This window comes from Salminus brasiliensis, chromosome 24, assembly GCF_030463535.1.
Source record: "Salminus brasiliensis chromosome 24, fSalBra1.hap2, whole genome shotgun sequence".
Lineage (NCBI taxonomy): Eukaryota > Metazoa > Chordata > Actinopteri > Characiformes > Bryconidae > Salminus > Salminus brasiliensis.
The window spans coordinates 25,811,670-25,833,633 of record NC_132901.1 but is presented as its reverse complement, the minus strand read 5'-3'; the positions used below and the strand labels follow the sequence as shown (position 1 = coordinate 25,833,633).

The following is a 21,964-nucleotide window of genomic DNA, read 5'->3' as shown; positions in this document are numbered from 1 at the left end:
AAACAAGTAAACCAACCAATTAAACCAAGCTACCCATAACATGCAAACCAACCAATCAAACCAACCAATTAAACCAAGCTACCAAAACATGCAAACCAACCAATCAAACCAACCAATTAAACCAAGCTACCAAAACATGCAAACCAACCAACCAAGACAAGCAAACCAAACCAACCAACCAAAACAACTGAATTAACCATCCAATCAAACTCCACGACTGCCCTGTGCAGACTCTTAAAAATAAAAGCTCCTCAGTGCTTCAGCATCTGACTGTAAGGTTCCTTAACAACCTTTTAATTCGTCGAGACCCATTCCATTACGGTTCCTCACAGATCCGTTCTCACAGAACCCAAAACCCTTCTTGCAGCCTTTTAAGGCGTGTGCAGAGAAAGTGGGTGAAAGAGTGTAAAGGGTGCCGTCAAACCACCAGGACTTTCTGACACAATATGCGGCACCAAATCCGGAGCAACCGGCTCCATATGGGCTGCGGTGCGTCAGGAGCGTAGCGTAAACAAACACCTATTCAATATTTCATCCAGCCAAAATAAACAAGCGTTTCTTCTTGCTCTTCTCAATTGTAACTTATTCATCGCTTCATCCGAAATCAAAAGCGACTTTCTGAGCTTGGTGGGACGAGCCGGGCCGTGTAAATTATTCAGCTTTGGGTGCCGTGCGTCGTCTTCCCCTCCCCACGTGGCCTCACTTCTGATCTATTACTGTAATAAGACCAGAGTGCCTCACCTATTCCTTCTCAAGCTTTACACATCTGCCTCGCCGAGGCTCCCCTCATCCACAGAACCGGGTTTGAGAGGGGTCTAACGCTGGTGGCAGTAACGCTTTAGATGTTACACCAATATATCACCCAGCAGCTTCTGTCCAGGGCAATCAGCAAAGTCTTGATGATCTTTTAAGAAGACTGGGTTTGTTGGGTGAATGAAAGGCTATGCAAACCTGAGCCCAAAACCTGATGCAACAGCACAACACATCAGCAATAGACTCACAGCTGCATTACTTCAAACAGTGCAACCTGAGATAGTTCCTTCCCACGGCCATCAGACTCTATGGATCTATAATGAGTTACCCTACAGCTGAGGAGGTACTGGCCTACTTCACACTGACTGGCTGTGAGCTGGTAGGCATAGGCACTTTATTGAGTACAGTATTCTGCTAAATACCATGTGCCTATAGAGTTGCAGCTTGAGGCCTGAGCCTGAGGTTAAAAATAAATACTTGAGTACTGTACTTTGTGTCTTATATTTTTGACTAGTCGTATTTTACTCATGTTTTATTGAACATTTTTGCATAAAAGTCTTAAAAGTCATAAAATCATTTTCATTTGGACCGTTTCCCATATCAAAAACCATGTGACCACTTCACTTTTAGCTTTTGTCAATCATTTGAGTTGCAGCACATTTTCATTTATTGTTTTTTTATTAAAATTAAGTGTATCTGACTTGCTAAGATATCAATCTTTGCAGTGTGTGGCATCTTACTGCACTTTATTCATCAAAAACTTCCATTTGCATTGCATTGTTTATCTGGTCCTAAATTCATACGTGATGAATGTTTTTGTACACACTTCCTGACAAAATAAACGTAAATCATTAAACCTGGCTATATATTACCATGTGACCATCTCTTTTTTTGCATCTGTCAATCATTTGAGTTGCAGCATGTTTTAATTTATTGTTTTTTTTAAATTAAAATTAAGTGTATTTGACTTGCTAAGATATAAATCTTTGCAGTGTGTGGCATCTTTTTGCACTTTATTAACAAATGTGCTCCATATATATATATATATATATATATATATATATATATATATATATAGAGAGAGAGAGAGAGAGAGAGAGAGATATATCTCAAAATGTTTGCTACTCTTTGGATGCCCCCTTATTTCTAACCCCCTTGGGCAGATATCACAACTTCTAAAAACTTGTATAGCAAGGTAAGAGACTAATATATATACATATATTAATATATACATACCCATGATTGTGGGATAGACATGGGAGTTAGGCCTGTATGAGCCTGTATGACACGTAGGCCGTAGCTTGTGCTTCATATGATCTGGCCATAACTTTTAGTGACAGTCTTAGTGGATGAACATGTCTCCAATTTATCTGTTGTTTAGACTCGGCGACCCAAGATGTCATGACCGTTCTTGGGGCTCAGAACATATCTCTATATCTCTTTTCAGTGTATATATACTCTGCCTTTCTGACCAATAAGCGGGAAATCATTTGAGTACAGACCTGTCTCTGTCATTCTTTGAGTTCCCCTCAGCTGGGGCTGTAGAATCGGAAAGGATGGAGGGCTTCATGCTCTAGTATTGAGATGGAATCAGAACCAGACTATCAACAGACGGTTCTAACATGATATAGTGCCTGCAGTGCTGCTAGGAAGCTTGTTTGCTTTACAAGTTTCTGCAATTCTGCATAAATTTGACCCAAAACATATAAAACATATAATAATAATTATAATAATATATTTATATAAATTTAGTGATGCTGGTGGGTTTCCTTGCAAGAACTGCTCTTCTCAGGTCTATTCAAAGCATTTCTCCAACATTATGATCTGGACTTTGATTTGGCGATCCCACAATGTCGGATTTCTCCTGCTTTTACCATGTGATTGTAGACCTCCTTGTGTGCTTGGGGTCGTTGCATTGCTTGCTGCATGACCTACTTACGGTTAACCTGCAGTTCACAGACATTCTCCTGCAGAATCTACTGCTTAAGATCCAGTATCCCTCCTCCTGGACCTGATGCAGCAAAGCAGCCCCAAACCACGATACCACCACCACCATGCTTAACAGTTGTGAAGCTGATGTGCTTGGCTCTTCTGTTTCCACTAAAAGCAAAAAGCCAACAGGCTGATTCCGGCTGATCCAAGAGTCTGATTGATGGTGCTTGACTCATGAACATTGACGTTACTCAGAGGAGGTGAAAACCGTAGGTCGTTACACGTTTCTCCCGAGTTCTTAAGAGGTTTTTTGTTTTTTTGCTGGATGACCACTTCTTGAGAGAGTAACAGTGCTGCTGAATTTTGGAAAAGCCCTCACAGTCCACTGACTGAACATCACTGGAAATGTGTGAGTAGTATCTTAAAAATGCTGTATGTAAGATGATGCAAGAATATCACAGAACTAGAAGCGTTCTGTGAGGAAAACAAGTAGAGAGTCTCTTAGCTGGATAGAAAAAGAATTTGGAAGCTGTGATATCTGCCCAAGGGCGGGGGAGGGGGGTCAGTAATGATTTAGTAGGGTGTCCAAAGAATAAGAAAGAATTTCATATTAAAAATATAGATTTTTAAAAAGCAATATTATTCATCACTGTATATATGTATTAAAGCCATGATATATATATACACATTTTTTTTCTTTCCCTCCATCGACCCTGTAGCTGCTCAGTACACATTAAATATGTGTGTGTGTGTGTATATATGTATATATATATATATATATATATATATATATATATATATATATATATATATATATATATATATATATAAATAAATGTCCATTTTTGGGTTTTCCCTGGTTTACACCCTGTAGCTGCTCCGTACACTGAATAATTCTGTTAAAAAGTATATATATATATATATATAGACTCTTTTTGGAAGTTGTGATCCCTGTATTATCTGCCAAAGGTGGTTAGTAATGATGTAGGGTGTCCAAAAAATAACAAACATTTTGAGATATATATACACATATATATATATAAGAGGTGCATATCTAGGGGTGGCAAAGTAGGGAGCTGATATCAACTTATTTATCTTCTTAAAGCAGGTAAAACAAAATGAGTAATACGTTGAATAATCTTCTAATATTCTTCCAACAATGTAAAAATGAAACTAATATCAGATATGAGACGAGAATGAAGCGGATTTGACTTGCTAAGATATCAATCTTTGCAGTGTGTGGCATCTTTCTGCACTTTATTCACAAATGTGCTCCATTTGCGTTGCACTGATTGTTTATCTGGTCCTAAATGTATAGGTGATGAATGTTTTGGTCCACGCTTCCTGACAAAGTAAACATAAACCAATAAACCTGGCTATATATTAGGAAGCCTAAGAGATAAATGTAGCTGGTGTTGCGTTGCAGCACTGCCCGTGCTCAGCCTGGAAAGATCAATTTAAAGAAGAAAAAAAAACACTGAAGAAATCCAACACAGCCATTCCTCAAACAATGGAGAGTGTGTACAGAGCTGGCAACAGATGGCAGTAAAACATCATACTGTGGAGACTTCATAGTAATACACGTATACACACACACACACACACACAAACACACACACTGCGGCTTTAGTGATGGGTGTAAAAAAAACAGAAACACTGAAAATAGAGGAAGAAAGAGCTATTTTCTGCATTGCATTCCCAGAGTCCTGCAGGATGGGCACAAATGTCAACATCAGAGCAGATGTAGGCAAACTGTGACCTCCTTCAACCTCCACTTTCCAAACAGCCATGGATGTTGTTGAGGTAAGAAGGAATTCACGTCTCATGCCTGACTATAAAGGACGTCTAAATAGGCCAACCCCCCTTTCAGCACTTTTTGGCTGGGTCTTACCCAAACCTCTTCAGCTTATCTGAGAGCAGAATGCTGCAGAACATTAGGCAGAGCATCCTGAAGCCCACCTGCTGCTCAGTATTATTCATATTCATATTGCTGTCATGCATTAACCTCCAAAACATCTCCAAAAAAGACGGCGGCGTGAAAAGATTTTATTCCACATCATTTTGGAGCATTTCTATTGGCCGGTTGACTTTTCATGGCTACATCGTTGTTGGAATAAACAGATCTGGACCACTCTGAGGGAAAGAAAGAGGGGGATGGGAACAGGGGTGGGGATTATATATGATATAGAGAATTGTATCTTTATGTACGCTACATACGACAAAAGTATTGGGACACCTGCTCATAGTATTAAGAAGAGGAACTGTCTCTGCTGTCCTGAAAAGAAGGCTTTCTATGTAAAGCACTGCAGAGGACGGTTTCCCAGACTAAATTAGGGGCGGTTCCAGCAGGTAGCCATAACATTAAAACCACCTGCTTAATACTGTGTGGATCCTCCTTGTGCCATCAAAACAGCTCTGACCCAACAAGGTCTGGACTTCACGCCTCTGAAGGCGTCTTGTGGTATCTGGAACCATCAAGACGTCAGCAGTGGATTCTTTAAGTCCTGTAAGTTGTGAGGTGGGACCTCTATGAGCCAGCTGTCCTTTCTTGGAGCACTTCTGGTAGACACTGCGCACCACTGCACAACGGGAACACCCCGCAAGGCCTGCCAGATGTTTTGGAGATGTTCTGACCTGGTTGTCTTGAACGGCACAGTTTGGTTCTTGTCAAAGTGTCTCAGATTCTTATGCTTATGCATTTCCCCCCTGCTTTTAAAACCAAAGAACTGACGGTCACTTGCTGCCTAATATATCCACCCCTTGACAGAAGCCACTTTATCTGCCCCTGGTTTAAAGGCATTTAAACCGTTAGATTAGTTGATTAATTTTATAATAATTGATAAGCTAATTGATTATAGAAATGATACGCACCACTACACTATATCCAGACAAATGTGCATAGCTGGTCCCAGGCTGTTTACTCTGCTTTACATAAAAAGGAAATAATTACATCCGCCAGGGACCCAAAGATCAGCAGTAATAAAGGACATAAATGTAGTAGAATGCAGTGCCCAATGCTTGTTGACCTTTGCCACAGCCTGAATGGAAATGTCCCTCTCTTTCTCACACACACACACAAACACACACATATATTGAGCACAATACGCTAGAGGAAAAACAGGCAGACTACACAATATGCCATGTAACCTAGTTGTTAACCCGTCTGTTCAGCGGGCCGATATTAGCCCATGTTAGATTATATGTGCTTTCACAAGCCTTCCGGCTAGATGCTGGAGAACGGCTGGCCGCATTTGTTCAACTTTACATGCAGTGTAACAGCAATCCGGCAGGCCCAGATACAGCATCCACAACACAATGCCCAATGTGGTTGGTGTGGCGCAACAGATAACACCACTACCGACCAGTGAGCTACCACAACATGTGGGAGACTGGGGTTCAATTCCCGGTCTGGGTGACTGTGCTGTGCTATACCAATAAGAGTCCTTGGGCAAGACTCCTAACACTACATTGGCCCAACTTTGTAATATGAGTACCCCTATAAGTCGCTCTGGATAAGAGTGTCTGCTAAATGCCATAAATGTAAATGTAACCGGGCCCAACCAGTACAAATTCTTTATCACTGATCCGAGATTCTACTATATACTATATATTACCAACAATCCACCAACAGAAAACTCCCATTATTTCCGTCTTGCGCCCAATGGCTCCAGACCAACTGCAACCCTGATTAAAAAGAAGTAGAAAAGAATATGAATGGATGGATGAAATTTCTCCATTAATAATTCCCATTAGCTTTTTTTTTTTTTTTTTTTTTTTTAGCCTATCACATGACCCCACCAGGGCTTCAGCCAAGACATACGACCACATTCTTCTGAAGTGCCGCTAAAACACCATCATTCGACAGCTCAACACGCTTGGAGGAGAACACTCAACACCTAGCAGAGGTCAGTGCTGGCTACCATGTGCTAAGTGATGGGGAGAGGAAGGGTCATCAGTTATGCTCTCTGGGACTAAACTTGCCATCACCTGATGATGATAATAGGCATGTATTACATTACTATCATCATCATCATCATCATATCACATCATCTTACTGAAGATGGGGTCAACCCTTTGACTGTTGCGCCACCCCAGATACTTCGCATTAGTATTAGCTTCGCATTAGCTTAGCATTGTTTGTTGGTTTCTGTTAATCATCTCTCAATTTTCTAAATTTTACTAAAATATTTTAATAAACCTGATTCTATTTGTTTGGATTAGTTTTGTTAACTTATTCTTTTTTATTTATTTATAGCACTCGACAAAAATCCTAAAAATACTAGACATACATGGTAATCATATTCTAAAACATCCAACTGCTAAGAGACTGGCAGTACATCCCCAGAACCTCAATATTGGCTGGTTATATCATCATCCAACCAATTTCTATTTTGGGGTCTAATCCTCAACAAACTGGGCGTATTGCTTATCGTCTGCCACAGATCCGTCTACCTGAAGTGTGTTTGGTAGGCCACAGACTTGACATGGATTGCACAGACGAGACTACTTACACACGCCCAGTCAAACTGCGTTCACCAAGCATGAATTAATAAAATAAGCAGATGAATAAAAGATCACGCTTCGAGTGAAGTGGAAGCATCAAACAGTCAGAATGGTGTAGTGCGCCTGGATAGGAGTAAGAAGTAAGGTGTGAGGTTTCTGATGTTCTCAAGGTAAGGAGCGTAATACTAAAGAAAGGCCAGGTTTGCCTGTCAGAAAGGAACGACACAAAAGATGCTGTAAGGTTTGATTCTCTTCTCTCTTCTCTATCTGGGAGTTTCTAGATGAACTGGAAAAAAATATACATATATTAATTTACTACTAAATATAATGAGGTTCTGTTATTAGCTGGGTTCATAATAATCTTATAGAGATTGTCCTGTGGGTAGATCAGGTATATCGCATATGGAAATCTGATTTGGCCACATATGTGGACCATACGTGTATTTTTGATTGATAGGTTAAAAAAAAAAAAAAAAAAAAAAAAATATATATATATATATATATATATATATATATATATATATATATATATTTATATATATGTAGTATCTATATGTAGATAAGAAATTATCTATTATGATACCTTTATATAATAGATTTATGACATATATACACAATTGTTGTCCCACAAAAATGTTATATTGTGTTTTTCAGATGAATGGACCAATAGAAATGCTCCAAAATGACTAAATAAAATATTTCTACACTAACTTCCACTGAAAAGAAAGAAAAGCAATATGTATTTCTACTCAATGGCATTAAATCAATATGATGAACACCAGCAGCAAATATATAAATATGCAAATTAGATGCTGTTTTAAGGTTGAAGTTCCCAGTTTTCTTAGCTGTAAATCTTAATTCCCCTCAATGCAAAAATAAAGGTGACAATTAATCTCCATTGAGCTCCGTCTAATTCCTACGATGATTAGCTTAGCAATCTTCCCCACATTCGATATTTGTACTGGCTACATCTTATGATTTGTATTGATGTACATTTTTTAATCAATGCATCAACCAGAACTGATGTGCTGGCAGACTTCTGCAGGAAGTTCACCGCCTTCCTTCCTTTCTCTTCTACATTCCTACATGATCAAACAGACGATATTGGACAGCCGATATCAAACCGATACACAGCCAAGCTGCTGGACATGCCAACAGGATAGAACAATCGTGCATTGCTGGCTGCCCAGTAGTGCATGGTTCTTGGTGACCCATCTCTAACCGAGATGTTGCCAAAGGCTTCGTTTTGCCATAATTGTGGAAAAGAGGCTTCCAGTACAAGACTGGAAGTCAGACTGGGCTCCTTCTCTTGGAGATTGGCATCTTTTATTGAGAAGAGCCAAACTCTGTAAAAGACAATCGAACAAAACCACATTTCAAACTGAACAAATTTCTGACTTAGACTAAAGGCCATTAGGATTAGCTGGAACCAGTCAACTATATATATTTGACACATGTTTTTACTTTACTATATAAACACACACACATTATATAAATAATAATAATATTATATTTGTGTATGTATAATGTATATAATATTATATATACATAAACACATATATAAATATATATAGATACACACATGTATAAATATATATATGTATATATACACTTATGCATATATATATATATTTATATATATATATTTAGATAAGTTATATATTTAGTAATAACAACTATAAAATGCATTAAAAGATTATAACAGGAACAAATACATAAATAATGTATATAATTTAGTTCCTAATTATAATCTTTTTATTACTTTCAAATACACACACACACACACACACACACACACACACACACACACACACACACATATATACGCATACATTACATAAACATATATATGTATACACACATGCATATATGCACACAATTTATATATATTTATACATACTTTATATACTGTATATTTAGATAAGTTATATATTTAGTAATAACAGCAGTTATAAACACTTCTTATAAAATGCATTAAAAAGATTATAAATAGGAACAAATGAATAACATAAATAAATGTATATAATTTAGTTCCTAATGATAATCTTTTTATTACATTTAAAAATAAAGTGTTTCATCAGTGATATCATCTAAAAATATATATTATTTTTTCCCTGAAAAAAATATGATTATGAAAATAGAGTAACAATAAATTAACTATGGATACAAATTTGACCAAAATTTCACTTTCACTTTTTCATACCATGAAATAAATGAGTATGTCTAATTAATGAAGCCTGTCGTTATACACCTCTCAGTTTTAGAACATTACGTAGAACAAAAAAAAAAAATCATTACCACCGATCAATAACAAATATTAAACTGATACTGAATCCAGATCATCTTGTTACCGGCAATATAATTAATAGAGAAATAAAGCAATAAAAAGACAGCAGTTACTACAGAGTACAGATGTTGTTATGCATGTTAAATACAACATTAGGGAGGAAACTGCTACACGTGTTCATTATGATGATGATTAAGAGTAACTCTGTTTCCCGTCATAATACGACTTCATGAATAACAATACGTATGCTGAAAATCCATACATAACCAAGGATGCTTTATGGTGCTTGTAGCTTTAAGTGCAGCGTGAGACCCAAAGCTACATGCCGTCATCAGTCGAAAGGAAAACGGTGAACTATGTAAATGTAATACATTTGATGTGATGCAATTACTCTGCAAGCTCAATGCGAGCGATTTGAAGAGGAGTTCTGAAAAACAGGCACTTTGCATGTGTTTGAATGAATAAGTGGTCCACGTGCAATGCCGTAGTCGGCAGGGTCGCCGCAAAATGAGCCATCTGACATGGTTTTCAATCTGCATTCAGCTGCTGAACGTCTCCAATAATTCTGTGGGTCTCATTTATAAACATAGACGTCCAAAGCACCAAAAAGACTCAGCACGGGGACGGCCTGAGAAGATAACTCCAACCACCTCGCTCCTCATCCAGTTTAATCATGGCTGGGATTAGTGGTGCTTTCTTAGGCGATAAGCAGGTGCTCCAACTGCCGGTTCCTTTGCAACCATGGAAGACCATAGGAGACCATGAGAATCTCTAGTGAGATTTCCAAAAAGAACATGAGGGACGGCTTCATTTGGCTTGTGAGGTGTTCTTGGAAGGACTTCTCTTGGAAAGGAGACTCGTGACCACTGAGTCATTTAGAAGGACAGTGTGGAGAGAGAGAGCCCGCCAATTCTCAGTGCCACTCTGCTCTCTCTCCCTAGACAGAGGAACACCTCATGTTTGATACCCTACTACCCTAGTACCCTACTACCTACTACCCTAGTACTGTTGTACTGTTCCCACATGCAGGATGTCTGCATCTAATCCATAAGGGATATAAATCCGCCCCCACCATTGCTTACCATACATGGTCTACATGGCGAAGACACAGCTGGACCCCTTAACATCCCGGTCACATACAATGGAAAGTATGTCCAGCTCTAAAACAAGCTGAAGGTGCACGTATTTGTGTCCTCCGCATTTGACCCATCTGTGGTAGATGGGTCATACACACACTAGTGAACTAGGGGCAGTGAGTACACACACACACCCAGAGCGGTGGGCCGCCAACTCCAACGCCCGGGGAGCAGAGAGGGTAAAGGGCCTTGCTCAAGGGCCCAACAGTGGCAGCTTTCCAAGCCCGGGAATCGAACTCACAACCCTGTTATCAATAGCCTGGAGCTCTAACCATTGAGCCACCACTGCCCCAACTCCATACCATTCCCTCAGGTCTATCAACATCTGCATAGCTACACCCAGTGTTTACCCTTCATCTGAGCCGTACAGCTGATTGCCACATGTAAAGTCTGTTGTAATTCGGAGCTTTGGAGAAACTGCTGTGGAGGCCAGGGTCAGGATTTTAAGTCTAATGGGCGTCTACAGGAGAACACAGCAGATGAGGTACATGGTACCTATAAAAAAAAGGGGAGCTCAGAGCAAGGAGGCGAGGAATTTCCATCACCAAAAGCATCCAAAACGAATCACCAATCAAATCAAATAAAAAGAATCCCGAATCAAATCCATCAAATTCTCGTCCCCACACGCACCAATAAGCGATCGCTCCCTCCCCCTCGAAGCGCCGTAATGGGGTCGATGAGCTGCTGACAAAGTAATTGGGGAGCGCAGATTTGACACTCCACTCAGCAGAGGAGGCGCTGCATTAAGATTCTGTCCGAGAGCCTCCTGGCTGACCTTGAATTGGCGGCTGCGTCATGCTTGATCCCATCAGATCTCGGCGGCTCAACCGGACTCGCGGAGGTGACCTCTCGCCGAGAAATCAAGTGGCAGAATTATTGATATTTGCCCAACAATGCTGAGTTTATTCCAACGGGCCTGATGGGAAGAGGAGATTAGAGGCAGCGCTACATGTCAATGTCAGGGGGTTGTTGGGTGGGAGGTTGTTGGGTGAGGGGCGGGAAGGGGGTTGAAAGGCAGAGCAACGTGGAGTGAGGTAGTTAATTATCTAGTGGGGCACTCGTTAAATCCTTGGTGGTCGAAGCTGGGACGCGGTAAAAGGGCCAATGTGCCTTTAACCGTCAGCGGCGGCTGCTAATTTCTTGATTAAATATTCAGCGGCTCCCCGCGTGTGTGATTAGACGGGTCAAGTGGTCCAGAAGTCATGAGCCTGATGAACGGTTATGTGACTAGAGGGTTCATATTATGGCTGTTGAAATTGGTCATGCAGTGTGAAAGCTAATTACATCAGAGGATTCATGCTTTTTTTAAGGAATCAACTCCAGGATCTTCTCAGATGGTCAATCAGGAGAACAACCTTTTAAGGTGCTGCTGTTCCATTTTAAGAACACTAGGGGGCCCTATTTTAGCGATCCTAAAGGTAAAGGTGCTTGTATTTGTGCAGCGTGTGAAATGTGTCCTTCGCATTTGACCCATCTGTGGTAGTAAACGGTGGGCAGCCAACTCCAGTGCCCAGGGCCTTGCTCAAGGCGGGCCCAACAGTGGCAGCTTGCCGAGCCTGGGTATCGAACCCACGACCCTGGCATCAATAGCCTGGAGCTCTAACCACTGCAGAGACACCACTGTCCACAGACGTATTACAGGTGGAGGAGGTGGAGGAGTCACCACCTTACCTCATCTCCAACTCCCCAACTCATCCAAAAAGTACTGGACGGAAGTCCACCATCCATCATTCCAGAGAACACAGTAGTTCCACTGCTCCACAGCTCCTCAATGCTGGGGGGCTTTATACCCCTCTACTAGCCCACGCCTGGCATCAGGCAGCATGGTGCCACTAGGGTCATGTATGTTTCATTAGTGGGTGCAACTTAAAGTAGCTAAATGCATTCAATATAAGGGGTGTCCATAAATATTTGGACATAGTGAATGTAAAGTAAATGGTTTTGAGTTGAAAAAGCAGCCCTGGATAGAATTCTCAGAATCAACATAATATTAATTAACATTAATAGTGATATGCATAAGGAAACCTTGTATCTCCTTAGTGGATCTCCAACTTCATAGACGATTTCATTTGAATTCATTTATTTCTATTGGTCTGTATTCTTTATGAAATGATACACTGTAACAGCATTTCTTTTGACTTGAAAATATCCTTGAAATTAGCAAAGAATATAATCCTAACTCTTCAAAAGTGTATGGAAAGTAAGTCTGGAATATTTTAATGTCAATTAAATTCTTTCAAAATCAAAATAAAAAAATCTTTATATTAATAAAAATGCATTAAATTTGGCCAAATACCATATTTCACTTAATTTGTACTTACATTATTATGTCCTACTAACCGAAAACAGTGTGTCATTTAAATTGGGCTTGTCTAAACTTTTGGATGTGACTGTAAAATTTGTATGCCTTCGCATTGCTGCCCAATTTATAACCAAAGTTGAATTATTTTGTTTTTGGGACCTGGACTAACTTCTTACTCGCTTGTTCTGGAGATGGCTGGCAGTTCTGTTTGGGAGGGCATTATGGGAACAGCCTAATTGATTGCAGTACAGTCAGCAAATCTACCTTTCCTAAAAAATAATAAATAGAACTAAGACAAAATAAGTGAACAAATTTGCTCAAATTTGTGTGACATTTTGCATATTTAACACACAATTTACTATTAATTCAAAGAATTTAACACAAACTAACAAAAGTATCTTTCCTTTTGTCTTTGAAATATCCATGAAATTAGCCAAGAATTTAATCGATATAAAAGAAATATTCCAGATTTACTGTCGATATATGATTTGGAAAGAGCATGCTGCTCCTAGGCTGGTCCAACTCAGCCTTTCAGTATAAGTCAATATCAAGCAGTGTTTCTCCAAAGAGGGCAAGTTTTTGACCTCCTTGACTTCCGGCTCTCTCCCACAGTCAAGCTTCACTACTGCAAACATGTTTATCTGACCAGTTCATCTACAACATAGAGCTGTTTAGCATGGAGCTTCACCAAGGTAAGTCAGTGCAGGAGGAAGCTGTGATTTCACTGCTTCCACACAAATATCTCAGTAAGAAGAATGAACCTCAGCTATGGGAAAGGTGGATTTGCTGACTGTACTGCAGTCAATTAGGCTGCTCCTATAACGCTCTAGCAAACAAAACTGCCAGCCATCTCAGGAACAAGCAAGCAAGAAATTAGCCATTTCCCAATAACAAAATCTTGCAAATTTGGCTAGAAATTAGGCAGCAGTGCAATTTTAAATCATATACAAAAGTTTAGACAGCCCCAATTTATGTTTTTTACAAATTAAGTTGACAGATTTGCTCAGAAAGTTAAATATGGCATTTTGCATATTTTAACTTTTTACATTTCTATTAATTTGAAGAATTTAACATATAAGAAAATTTGGACAGGCCTCATTATATGTTAAGATTAAATTTAATTTTACTTTAATTTTTCATTATTTTATGTTAAAACATCAACAAAACATTTAGTCATTTGGCCAAGGATGCACAAACTTTTGCGTTCAGCTGTATTCATTACCATGACATTAGATGCACTCAAGTCCAACACAGATACTACGCTTATGAGTCCTGAACATGTCCAGTACTGAGAAGACTGCTTACAATAGTCTTTAAACAAGTACTGATGGTATTTCCCCTTAAGACTGTTTTTATTTATAGTTGTAAAGTTTAATAAATGAATACTTTGTATTTTAAATGCATATTCTGCGTACTTATATCCCAAAGAATTAGGGCCTGGAATGCTTAAGCACCAGAGCAGCAGACTTTTTTAGGGGTGGTTTAGGGCTTAGACCTCTGGGTTACTAATCTGTAGGTTGTGGGTTTAATACCCAGGTCTGCTAAGCTGTTACTGTTGGGCTCATGAGCACAGCTTAAATCAGCAGTGCATCAGATTTCCATAGGCCAGTGGTGGGTCCGGGTTACTGGGAGCTCTGGGTTACTCATCACAAGGTTGTTGGTTTAATACCCAGATCTGTTAAGCTGTTACTGTTGGGCCCTTGAGCACAGCTTAAATCAGCAGTGTGTCAGATTCCCATGGGTCAGTGGTGGGTCCGGGCTACTGGCAGCTCTAGGTTACTAATCACAAGGTTATTGGTTTAATACCCAGGTCTGCTAAGCTGTTACTGTTGGGCCCATGAGCACAGCTTAAATCAGCAGTGCGTCAGATTTCCATGGGTCAGTGGTGGGTCCGGGTTACTGGGAGCTCAGGTTTACTAATCAGAGGGTTGTGGAGTCAATACCCAGATCTACTAAGCTGTTACTGATGGGACCTCAATCACAGCTCAGTCAGCAGTGCATCAGATTTCCATGGGTTAGTGGTGGGTCTGGGTTACTGGGAGCTCTGGGTTACTGATCACAAGGTCATGGGTTTAATACCCATGTCTGCTAAGCTGCCATTGCTGGACCCTTGGGTACGGCTAGGTTGTGGAGTCAATACCCAGATCTGCTAAGCTGTTACTGTTGGGCCCTTAAACAAAGCTCAGTCGGCAGTGCATCAGCTTACCATCGGAGGGTACAGCCCTTAACCCCTATGCTCTGGGGGTGCTGTAACATGGCTGATCCTGGCCTTCTAACATGGAACATGCAAAGAATTCCAGTGTACTTTACAAGGAAATGATGCAGGCCAACCCCATGACTAACTGCGACTTTACTGATGGATTTTTAACGCATTTGAAAGTAAACTGGAATATGTAGCAATATTTTTTTTTGCATTTCATGCATTAGTTCAGTCCTAAGCCCAATACTAAACAACAGCCTTAATTCCACCTCTAGACAAACCCTACTTTCTACAGTAATAATTAGCTCCAAATGGAAATAGCTCATATATGCATCACCTGACCTCCAAACATTGCAATATTTATAATGAAGATCTAAAACGCCACAATGTGGCTGTTCCCCTGATATCACTCAGTGTATTGCCGTTGATGAGTATGGTCTATAATTGGTCACCCTCAATTCTGGGACGCAAATATATTCATTTAGTGAAGCATTAAGAGCCAACTACCTAACTGCCTAGCATTAGATGAAGCAAATCTGCTAAAAGTCTGTTGCCTGGCAACCCCTGCTGTTTCTCTGTGGCGGGTCAGATTAAGGTCATTTAAACATATTATGCAATATAGCTCTGATTATGATAATGAAATCCATTTGTTCTATGATGACAACAAGCAGAAAGAAATCATAAAGAAGGTAATTGATTATTGTTTTTAGTAATCTTGTGAGAGGAGCCATAATTAGAAGCATTCGCTAAGGCTAAACACCTTCGGTTTTACAAGGTGGGGCAAGCAGTCATAAACACGAAATCCAGATTATTTTACTTCCGCCGCCTCCGTAATGGGGTAAAAAAAAAGACATTTCACAAGGCCAAGCACTTTAAAGCATGTTTATATCAGAAGTAATTAGGGACGGGGCTGTCAAAACAAATGAGAGCTCCATGAGAAGTAACCGCACTTTTGTCACTGCCACTTTGCGATTACGTAAGTCATACGGAAGAGAGACGCCCGGCGCACATGAAAAGTTAAACATGGCTTTGATGCCTCTCCCAAGACATCAAAACTCAGAGCAGCTAAAAATGAATCAAAAGGAATTCACATGATGAAAACGAGCAGCACAGCGTGTTCAAATTCATAAACTGCATTGTTTAAAAAGTGCTTAGACCCAATACCACGAAATAAAACCGAATCAAATATCTGATATCTGATTATTCAAACTCAAACGACACGTTAAAAATGGCATTTTGCATATTTTAACACACAATTTCTATTCATTTAAAGAATTTAACTTGTAAAAAAAAAGAAAATATAACCTATAACCTTTGAACGGACCACAATATGTCACAATATGAAACTTTCAATTACTTTAATTTAATAAAAAGTGAAAAGGGTTCTTTGACGCATAATACTGGAACCCTTTTTAGGACTGCATAGTACCAATGGGTTGGTGGTCAATCATAGACAAGAACCATTTAACCAGTCAATGACCACAATATGTCCCTAATTATAATTTCTTTAACTTTCAATTATTTTAATTTAATCTACGCAACACCAAGGGTGCCCAAACTACTGCATTCAGCTGTATTCAATATCATGCCATGAACACACTGGCCTACAAAGCCAAAACTGGACCGGCCAGCCCCTCCGTACTTGATGGCGATGGCCAAAAGCCGATCCACACCAAGAGCCCTTCCAGCTTCAAGTACGGCTCGGCTCGACCCGCCATCCTTTAAGATCCACGGAAGGAACGAGCTTCCCCTGAGTGTCCGAACAGCAGAGTCCAACACTCGCTGTCCTCAAACCCAGACTAAAGACCCTCCTCATCTGAGAGTACTTGGGTACCTAGGTACTCTGAAGTTAAACACTGTTAGCATTTGACCTTGTTAGCTTATCATCTCCGGTTCTAAACTAAAGAAGCATCTGTCAGACGCCAGACGTGACTTGGCTGATTGACTGCTTTGAGGTCAAAGATCAATCATGTTACTTTAATTTGTTCAACAAAGTGTTCCTTTAAGGGGATTATTAAACATATTAACTATAATAATAATAAATATACTGCAAGGGATCTCACTCCTTTATTGGATACAATGATACAATTGAATAATTATCCCCTTTAGAGACTGATCTTTCTTCTCATCCAGACGGTTTAAGACTACAAATACCTATAAATACACACCTCTACTGTACCCAGTGACCCCAACCCCCACCCCACCCAACCCAACCCCACCCCACCAAATGCTGTACAAACATACTTCTGCATTTGGTAACCTTTGAGAAAGTGCATGCTCATGTAAAACAGCCGGGCGTACCTGCGCCCCTTTAGAGTTGTTTACTGCAGATGTTTCCCCAGGGTTCTGATGCCCTTTTGGCCGCGTACCTCGCGACCGTTTGATGATCTGTTTGAACAACTATGTTAAGTGAATACTGAGGTTTTCTCAGGCTAATGCGCCTGTACTGTACTGCTTGGACACGTTCAGAACGGCTCTGAAAAAAAAAAGCTCAGATGTTGCGTTTTACTGTAGAAGTCACTGGACGCTGCTGAGTTCTGTGTAGAAGACTTTGGGCCGGTTTCCCAGACCCCGATTAAGGCTAATCTCAGACTAAGAAGAATTTTTAGAGCCGATTCACCATTGGCGCTGAGACTAATCTTAATCAGGCCGTAAAAACACTGTTCTTGTTTCTTTTGTAATGTTTGGTTATGTGTCCCCGTGCCTGACTAATGGTGTCAATCATGACGGGTACATCCCTGCCAGTTCCTGTCCATTTTAGGCCCCTTTTTGAATGAACTGGACGCATTTCATCTGCTGATCCAGATTAGGCCTTGGGAGGTCTGCTGATTTAGCCGTTTAGCCAATCAGACAGACACCCTACAGGTTCTATACAATACTAAAAAAGGTTCTTTAACTCCTAACACTATACTTAATGATTATAGTACCATTTTAAAGAACCTCATAAGAAGTTCTCCATCATAGAGAAGAACCATTTAACCAGTCATTGATCTATTTAAGGGGTTCTGTATAGTAGTCTAAAGGGTCCTTGACTCATAATACTGGAACCCTTTTTGGGGCTGCATGGTACCATGGCATGATACCATTGGGTTGGTGGTCAATCAAAGACAAGAACCATTTAACCAGTCAATGGTCCATTTAAAGGGTTCTGTATAGTAGTGAAAAGGGTTCTTTGGCTCATAATATTGGAACCCTTTTTGGGGCGGCATGGTACCATGGCATGGTACCATTGGGTTGGTGGTCAATCATAGACAAGAACCATATAACCAGTCATTGATCCATTTAAAGGGTTCTGTATAGTAGTGAAAAGGGTTCTTTGGCTCATAATATTGGAACCCTTTTTGGGGCTGCATGGTACCATTGGGTTGGTGGTCAATCATAGACAAGAACCATTTAAGCAGTCAATGATCCATTTAAGGGGTTCTGTATAGTAGTTGATTAGGGTTCTTTGACTCATAATACTGGAACCCTTTTTGGGGCTGCGTGGTACCATTGGGTTGGTGGTCACTCATAGACAAGAACTATTTAACCAGCCAATAAACCGTTTGAGCATCCAAATTGCTATGAGTTGTCAAGGCTCTATACAGGACCATTGTCTTTACTAAGGAACCCTCAAAGAACCCAATCTTAAGGAGTGTAGGCTTAATCCACAGTGACACGAGTGATCAGTGGTTCTACACAGGTTCTATACAGCAGATTGAGATGCACAACTCCGGAGGATTCCTTGAAGACCACATTAGGAGCAGCATGCTGACAAAACGTCACGTTTCACACATTCGCCTAGGCCGTCTTCAACTCCCGCTGAGCGCGCTCGTCAACAAAACCAAAAAGCCTGCACTTAACGTATTTCAGCAGGCGATTCTTTAATGCTTGCTTGTCTGTTAATAACAAAGCAGCAGTCTAGCGCTAACAGCAGCCTCACAGAAGTGAAAGTTCGGAATACCGTAGCCTCCAGCCAGACATGAGGGTGAGCTTGCGCCATCCAAAGCAGCCCTTTCGCGTTCTTTAGTCCTTAGTTCGTTATGAGCCTCTAAATAACCTATTCATTCCATCGCATCCTGCAAGCCAACCACCGTCATGTCAACCACTCCGAGCGGCATGAGGGGCGCTTCTGGCTGGATAAGCGAATCCATCTATGATCAGATCCATTGCTGCTACTGAACGGCTTCCTGCCCTGGTCTACATCGGCTGAATGACGAAGGCTGTCTGGTTGAGCAATGTCACCTAAATCAGGTGTCAAGTGATTGTTCTCTGCAGAAGATGCCAGATCTTCGCCTGTGGGCAAAATGTGAAAGGAGTAAGCTCTTCTCTGGATCAGCTCAACCTTAACATATGACACCCTACAGAGTCCAAGCTATAGCTGGAATCTAGGGCCATGCTCACACTGCCAGATGTTTTTAGCCTCATCGCAATTCAGATCATCGCGTAACTTACTTAACTTAGACAATATGGACAAAAGTATTGGGACACCTGCTTATTCACCATTTCTACTAGATTTTGATGGAGCATTGCTGTGAGGATTTGACTGCATTCAGTGACCAGAGCATTAGTAAGGTCAGGTGTTGTGTTAGATGATCACCACCTCACCTCATCATCCCAAACTCCCTACTCCCTACCTATTGCACTACACAGGTCATAGGGCATCTGGGATTCAGTTTATGTGCACAGGTGCCTACTGGGCATACACTACCGGTCAAAAGTTTAAGAACACCCCCAAATTTTGTTCAGCTGTCCACTGGCAGCGCTGCTCAGGCCAAGGCCTGTTAAGGCCTTAGCAGCTGCTGAGCTACAAGGTATCGTCACATGAGCCGCCCATCACACAAGCTGTTTTAATGACTCTCAGAAACCGGTCTTCTGATGCTGTTGTGGATTTTCAGACCTATTTAGCTTCACCACACACTGGCTTTACAAAAGCAGGGTAAATACTACGGTAGAGAGTGCAGTAACAGTCTGGTGAACACTGCTTTTACACTGTAAATTGATTTTATCAATTTTTAAAGATTAATGTTCTTCCATTGCTACAAAACAGGTCCATTAAGGGTCAATTTAATTTAAAAAAGTTATTTTGTCCCTCAAAAGCTGTGGCAGATTACCTAAAAAGCTGCTTACCTTTGTACCATTACAGGTTATTCATTGAAATTAAAGTGCTTTAATGACAATAAACGTATATAATCAGTAGTGTATAGGACACAGTTTGGCTATATAAGCTATTGGGCTGAATGTATGTAGTCATAGCATAGGCTCCTTCACTTGGAACGAGGCCTACATTAAAAAAGGCAGTAAAAAGCTGATTACCTAAAAACCTAAAAAGCGGCTTACCTTTGTATAATTACAGGTTATTCATTGAAATTAAATTACTTTAATGACAATAAATGACAATCAGTAGTGTATAGGTGCACAGTTTGGCTATAGAAGCTATTGGGCTGAATGCAAGTAGGCTCCTTCACTTTGGACTCTGAGGCCTACATTAAAAAAAGGCAGAAGAGTGGCCATGGCCTCAGTTTAAAGCTTCCAAACCATATTTATTAATTTTTCCACCTAAAATAACTATATTTTGAACATTTTTCTGCTTTATTTGCTCATGGTGTTTGAATTAAGGCTACAACCCTGAGGGGAAGTTTAAACTCCTTCACACTGCTGGCAGCCTTTACTTTACTCATGCTCATGAACACCACTCCAACCTTCCTCAACTAAAAAAAAAAAAAGCCTGTTTATCAAAAGCGAGGGGAAAAAAATCATCCTCCATGAATTATTCTGGCTGTGACGATGCTAAATATTCAGAAGGTACAACCAAAAATAGAACACAGCACCCACCTCACTGTTATTGGCACCACGGTGTTATTTGCAATCTCCTGACTGGCAAGGGCGCTCAAAACGTGGATGCCGCTGCAGCCCAGTCTGGCGGTCGGATGTCCATCTTGGAGGAAGACGTGTAGGAAGCGATCGCCGAAGTTCTGCTCCCGGGCTGAAAACACAAAAAAGACCATGCAATCAGTCACAGAATTTCACTACATGAAAAAATATCTCCTCACAAAAATACGCAATAAGGACAAAAGTATTGGGACACCTGCTTGTTCATTGCTTATTCTGAAATTTAGGGGGATTATGAAGAGTTGATCCTGCTTTTGTTGGAGTAGTTGCCTCTGCTGTCCAGGGAAGAACACTTTCTGCTAGATTTTGGAGAAAGAGCATTGCTGTGAGGATTTGATTGCATTCAGCAACAAGAAAAGGTAAAGGTGTACGTATTTGTCACTGTACAGCGAAATGTGTCCTCCATGTTTAACCCATCTGTGGTAGTGAACACACACACACAAAAACACACACACACACACACACACACACACACTAGTGAACGAGGGGCAGTGAGTACAAACACACCAGGAGCAGTGGGCAGCCAACTCCAGCGCCCAGAGAGCAGAGAGGGTAAAGGGCCTTGCTCAAGGGCCCAGGAATTGAACCCACAACCCTGATATCAATAGCCTGGAACTCTAACTGCTGAGCCACCACTGCCCCTAGAGCAGTGTCGGTGAGGTCAGGATGTTGGACGAACGTCACGCCACCTTCATCCCCAACTTGTCCCAAAAGTACATCCCAGATGTTTCCACTGCTCCACAGCTCAATGCTGGGGGGGCTTCATACCCCTCTAGCCCATGCCTGGCATTAGGCAGCATGGTGCCAATACGGGTTTCTATGTTTCTATTGGAAATATTTCCCATGTCAGCAATTGGTGCCACTTAAAGTAGCGGAAAGCATTCATTAGAAGGGGTGTCCACAAACTTTTGCATGTATATAGTGTACATATGGCTCTTTATGAAGCAAAAAGTGGTTCCTCAGAGGCATCACTGTGACAG

General features: G+C 40.7%; 1 protein-coding gene across 1 annotated transcript in view; it reads right to left on the bottom strand.

Moving 5' to 3' along the window:
* eys (eyes shut homolog) overlaps positions 1–21,964 on the bottom strand; it is a 334,776-nt gene that overhangs the window by 58,427 nt on the left and 254,385 nt on the right. The window contains exon 38 of the mRNA XM_072669909.1: positions 20,928–21,078. Coding sequence (XP_072526010.1) covers positions 20,928–21,078 — 151 coding nt within the window. The remainder of the gene's footprint in view (positions 1–20,927; positions 21,079–21,964) is intronic.